Here is a 6,000-nt window from a genome sequence, read left to right on the forward strand (position 1 = left end):
ACTGGGAAGATAAGAAAGATAAAAATAGAATGCGATGTCTAAGTTCCCTCCTTCAACATTCCCCGGTTCTCATTCAGTTGAGGCCCACTCAGCTAAATCTGTATCAGATGGAGGCATTAAGTATGAAAAAACAGGGAAGAGAAACTATTTGGAGAACAGAACAATGGGTGATTCTGATTCAGGATCAGATTTAGGCCAGGAGACCCTAGAGCAGTGGTTCTCAACCTTCCTAATGCCGTGACCCTTTAATACAGTTCCTCATATTGTGGTGACCCCCAACCATAAAATTATTTTCGTTGCTACTTCATAACTATAATTTTGCTACTGTTATGAATTGTAATGTAAATATCTGATATGCAGGATGTATTTTCATTGTCACAAATTGAACATAATTAAAGCATAGTGATGAATCACAAAAACAATATGTAATTATATATGTGTTTTCTGATGGTCTTAGGCGACCCCTGTGAAAGGGTCGTTCGACCCCCAAAGGGGTCTCGACCCACAGGTTGAGAACCGCTGCCCTAGAGGAAGGTGGTCTTTTCCAAGAATTTGTGCTGAGTCCAGCAGCCTAAATTGATAATGCCAATTTATCAGTTTCTTTGCCTTTCCAGAAAACTTCTCCCTGCCCCAGAAGTGTTACTTGCGCAGCCAAAGCTCTCATGAGAAGAGGCCGCTGGATATGCCCTCCCTCCTCTTCTTGAAGAAAACTCACCGCCGTGATATTTCTCTGAGGGATCTACTGGTGGTGGCCACTTCAGCCCGACTGGATCCGAGGCCTGACAGAAGACGTCTGGGTGCTATGAGGGACCCGTTTATACAGGATCAGGAAGCATGCAATCACTACCTGATCTCTGGCCAAAAAGAATGTGAGAGGAAATAGGTAGGCCCACCCATATTCCCTTAATGTGCCTGGTGCATTGGCAAGCACCATATGTATATATTTCTGGAATGAATGTTGGGTAAGTAGGTGGGTGGATGGATTGATAAAGCCATACAGGTAAGTAGACAATTAAGACTAACCTTAGTTAACATGTGACCCCCTTGCAATTTATACTTCTGCTACGACTAATCTGTTCCCCCTGCTTTAAGTGCACTTTGCCTTGTCTTCATTTATGGCTAAAATTGAGACCATCATTAAAGCCGGTCCCAGAAGTAGAACCATGTCAACTGTGAGGGGTTGATTTCCACATCTTTCATGCTGTGCTAAACTGGCCGAGGCCCAGGCCACTTGCCCCAAAGCTGGCCCTGTAATGGAGTGTACCGAGGGGACTGAGCAACCGGACAGTGGATACCGAGATGTGGAAACAAAAGATCTTTAAGCTTTGATTCTACTGTGTGAAAGGACCAAAGGGAGCAGGGAGCCCTCTGTCAGAACGTTAGTTGGTACATAGAAACTTCAGAGAGCTCTACAGCATAGCATTGCATGGTAGAGGGGTTTGTGCTGCTGGGCACCCTTGCCTTTGGTGTACCAGAAGCCTTGCATGCATTATCTCAATCCTCAGAGAAACTCTCTGTGGTTAATACCATGTCATTCTTTTTTTTTCAAATGAGGAAACCAAAGTTTAGAGAGGTTAAGTACCTTGCCCAAGAACACACAGAGAATGAGCTCCTAAGCATGTGCTCTTAATCACTAACACTCATTATCTCTGGCCAGCCATCTTGGCTGCTCTTAAATAATCTCTAGCCAACGTTTGGGGCTACAGGGATGTAGGAAGATGAATGTACAATGAATGTAGGTAAAATGAATTTCTGGTGACCATGGATGTGAATCACCTGCGATAAGAATGGTGATGATGTGTTAATTGGCCTCAATATTCCAGAGGCCATTTTACCATTTTACAGGAAAATCTAAAAAAAAATCTTCTTTTTTCCCCCCCAGAATCAGACTGGATCTCTGCTATTCCCCACCCCACCCCCATTTTACTTTTTACTCCCAGGAAATGATTTGTCTCTTCTTACAGTGTCTACAATGCCCATGGGATCAACCAAAAGTTTTATTTTCTCAACTAGATATCCTAGTCTTCTAAGTCCCTCCCTCTCACTAGCACCACTGAGGCCAACAGCCTTGCTTTTTGTGCCCTCCCAGTTAGCTGACAGTGCTGTAGGACCATGACCTCCGGGAGTTATTGATGTTGTCCCGGGACACGCCCCAGTTGCTCCTACTGGTGTCATTCCTATGGGCCCCTCACATGGCACCATCATCCAGAAGACTCCCCCAGATGGAGCAGCGCGAGGGAGGAGTGTTTCAGAGGAGGGTTCACAACTTTCAAGAATCCAAAGTCCTCAGTCCACCAACAGGCCTGTGTCAGTTGGTCTTCAACTCCAAAGAGCAAAGGCAGAGAGAGGGCTAGACATGATGGAGAACTCAGAGCCCCGAGTGAGAGAATTGGGGTAGTCATCACCACCAGGTACAGATCATACTTCCTCCCATCCCAGCCACCTCAGTACCCAGACATCTTCCTGCTACTGCCCTTACCAGCCCCACTCAGTCTCGCCAGTGAAGACAGAGGTGAGGAGAGAGTGCCCAGCCTGCAGATGTTTCTTCCATCAACCTACAGAAATGCTGCGTTTCCCCCTCATGTGTACATTAATAAAATAAATCACCATGCTCGATGCCAGGACAAGGAGCCCGATTCATTAATATTGTGAAGGGCCTACAATGTTATCCTGGGAAGTGTTCCCCTTAACTCCGTGGGCTGTGGCAAACCACTGCAGGTTCTTGTTTGGGAGAGAGATTTCATGGAGGGTGAGAACGATGGATCTGGCAGCAGATGGTAGGATGGATGAGTGGCAAGGAGAGAGCCTGAGGTAGGAGAGTGGTTTGGAGGCTCAGACGGTGGCCTGCGTTTGAAGCCCTGGCAGCCCCTATCGGAACGGCTGACGGTGGGAAAGAAAAGAGGGCAGGCCAGTCAGCCATCATAGAGCTGGACATGGCAGTTGAACAAATGTAGGGAACAAGGAAAAGGGAACAAAAAGGCGGCTTCCAGAGAATTGAGTCCCTGAAAGGAAATAGGGACATTGGGAGAAGCAGCTTTGGGGGATGGAGGTCAGAGTGTCTGTGTCATAAAGCCAGTGGATAAGTTCCTGTCCTCAGATGGGCTTAAAAGAGCAGCACTAACGGAAAAGTTTCTCAATGCAAAAATAACTTTCCTAAAATTATTAGGAAAATGGCCACGTTGGTCTGGGCAGGTTTTTCCAGGCTCAGAACTATCTGGGCAGCTAAAAAGACTGTGTGCTCTCACCTTGCTGTGGATCAAATTGGTCAGTGAGGGGGTGGGGTGGGGTGGGGAAGTGGGGTGGGGTTGACCTGGATCTAGAACGCTCCCTCGGAGGGTTCTGATGCATAGCCATGTTTGGGAGCCACTTATCTGGCTCACCCACACTGGACAGCCCCTAGCCCACCCCAAACAGGCAGGACACCTCTCCTGAGCCTTCAGAGGTTGATCTCAGAGTCCAGTTTTGCTTCCACCCTGGCAGGGAGTGTAAGTCAGGCAGATTGGCAGCTGTTCTAAGCGTCCTCCCCCGCCCATCCTGGGTGATTGCATGAACCGAATAGAATCATGCACAGCTCTCGTCTTTACAGCTGGCATGTCACTTGGCTTAATTACAGGGCACTGTGGCGTTTCAACTTGAGGAATCTAAAGCAGCAATAAAATGGGTTTTGCAAATTGTTAGGGAGGCAACGAAGACCTTGGAACTGCAATTTCCTAAGTATTGCTTTCGATTATTATGCGTTCTCCAGCCATGACTCTAACCAGCAGCCTGGGAAAGCCAAACAGGCAGTGTGTCCTGTGGAGGGTACTTCACGCCTCCTGAGGGCACACTGTGTGCTGGGGAGGTGGCTGGAGGCTCCAGGAGCCGCCTCGGGGTGGGAGGGGTTGTGATTGTTCTGAGCACGTGTTCTTCCCATCAGACACCTGCTAATCATGCTTCCGTCAAGACACTCCCACAACCATGGGCTCTGACTGGTCTGGGGTGACCTTCAGCAAGGGACCCCCTTTCTCTTTACTCCAGAACATGTACTGTCTGCAGAAAGCAGAGGAAAGAAGTGCGGGGAAACAAAACGAGTCCTTTAAAAATCCAGGGCTGGCGCCTGGTCTCTCTGGCTCTTCGATTTCTTTTCCTGCTATTTCCCGGTTCCTTTTAACCCTCGAAAATGTACTTTTTGGGCAACCATTGTGAAAGGAAGGACTGTGGTGGTGCTCCACCACCCTGCTCCCTCAAGCCTCGTAGTCTTAGGAAAGATAGCACAGAGGGACCCCATCCGTCTGAGGAAGAGGCCGCAGGACGCTGCAGCAGGCAGTGCTGGGCCAGATCCCTCCTGCTGTGGGCTTGGTAGGCATGCTCACCAGGAGCAGAATGCCAGCTGCCTCAGCAGTTATGCCAGGTGGGAGAGCAAACACCGAAATCCTGTTGGCAAAGCCAGCAGGGCCGTCACACTGTGGCCAAAGCAAACAGAGGCCGAGGCAGGCCAGCTGCAATGAACTCTCACTTCTACTCGGATCTGGCAGAGGGTGAGACGGAGCTAGCTGAGCCCGCGTACCAGAGCGCATGGAGTAGCCATGGGTGTGCTCATACCGATCCCTGGGCTGCTCTTGCTCCCCTTGGCATGGTCCCCTTTCATGTTGGCACTTTGGCCAAGGGAAGTCTGATCATGACAAAGCACTTCACGTGTGTTGCTTTGGTTATTCTTCCCAGCAGTCTGTGAGGTCAGTACAGTGTTATCCCCATCTTACAGATGAGAAAACTGAGGCGAGGGGAGGGACATCAGAGCCAGGACTTAGTGTGGGGGCCTCTGACTCAGGGTCTGCTGCATTTCCCATTCCCTCCACCCTCCCACCTCTCCACCTGAACTCTCCCATTTCAGTTCCCACACTCCCTTCATGGGCAGAGCTCCCACCGTCTAAACAAGAGAAGCAGAGGCTCAAAGGAGGGTAGGGATTGTTTTTGTTTTTATTTTTATTTTTTAAATATATTTTATTGATTTTTTACAGAGAGGAAGGGAGAGAGATAGAGAGTTAGAAACATCGATGAGAGAGAGAGCTGCCTCCTGCACATCTCCCACTGGGGATGTGCCCGCAACCCAGATACGTGCCCTTGACCGGAATCGAACCTGGGACCTTTCGGTCCACAGGCCAACGCTCTATCCACTGAGCCAAACCGGTTTTGGCTGTTTTTGTTTTTAGAGCAGCTCATTAACACCCCTGATCCTTTATCTGCCACACCCACCAACACAGAGGCCCAGTAAAATGAATACGATTACAAATATTTTCAATTTTTTGCATATTTCAACAAGTCACAACCCCTCCCCCTTTATTTAAACATGAAAGATCTGAATCAAGATCTCTGCTTTTTTTTCATGTTACAATGTGGTTGTATTTAAACATAGACTCAATAGACCCTCTTATGACCTGCTGCCTTCTGGTGTCTCCAGGCCCCAGTGTATACCCGCAAAAATGCGTCTCTCTTGCCACCTGGTTGGGAACTGTATGTTTCACGGAGAGGTAGACAGTGGCTACATTCATGTCTCATGGAGGGCTGGGCTCCTACTGAGAGAAGAAAGCCAGCTGTTGGGTTGGCTGTACCCTTCCAAGTCCCCCTTCCTCAACAGCTTTCCTGATGATCTGAAATTTCCTGATTATTCCCCAACATCCCTGTTTGAGGGGAGAGAAGGACAGGAGAAGAAACGAGGAACCCTTCATGGAACTCGGTGGACCTGATAACCGGTCCTTTTCCCACCCAGCATTCTGATCTGCTCTCCCCGGGACCCTGCGGGGAAAGGCCATTGGTCAGAGGGGCCTGGGGAAGTGGAGGTGGAGGGCCGCTGGGAGCGCGTCCTCCCTGTCTCCCTCCGCAGAGAGGCCCAAGAGCGCAGGGCAGGGCTGGGGGTCCCGAGGGGGGAGAGGCCCTTGCGGGGCTGGTTTGGAGGTTCTGCTGAAGAAGGTGCGCACGGGGAGGGCGCGTCGGGCGGCGTTGCTGTCCAAGCGACCGGAGGCG

General features: G+C 49.6%; 1 protein-coding gene across 2 annotated transcripts in view; it reads left to right on the plus strand.

Annotated features, from left to right (window-relative positions):
* The window catches only part of TTLL6 (tubulin tyrosine ligase like 6), a 31,521-nt gene extending 28,905 nt beyond the window's left edge, over positions 1-2,616 (plus strand). For both annotated transcript variants that reach the window (XM_070394151.1, XM_070394152.1), the window contains 2 exons: positions 615-883; positions 1,883-2,616. In XM_070394151.1, coding sequence (XP_070250252.1) covers positions 615-883 — 269 coding nt within the window. In that variant the 3' untranslated portion in view covers positions 1,883-2,616. The remainder of the gene's footprint in view (positions 1-614; positions 884-1,882) is intronic.
* Positions 2,617-6,000: the final 3,384 nt, after the last annotated feature.

Source organism: Myotis yumanensis, unplaced genomic scaffold, assembly GCF_028538775.1.
Source record: "Myotis yumanensis isolate MYYU_CA2020_CCGP unplaced genomic scaffold, mMyoYum1.0.hap1 SCAF_16, whole genome shotgun sequence".
Taxonomy (NCBI): domain Eukaryota; kingdom Metazoa; phylum Chordata; class Mammalia; order Chiroptera; family Vespertilionidae; genus Myotis; species Myotis yumanensis.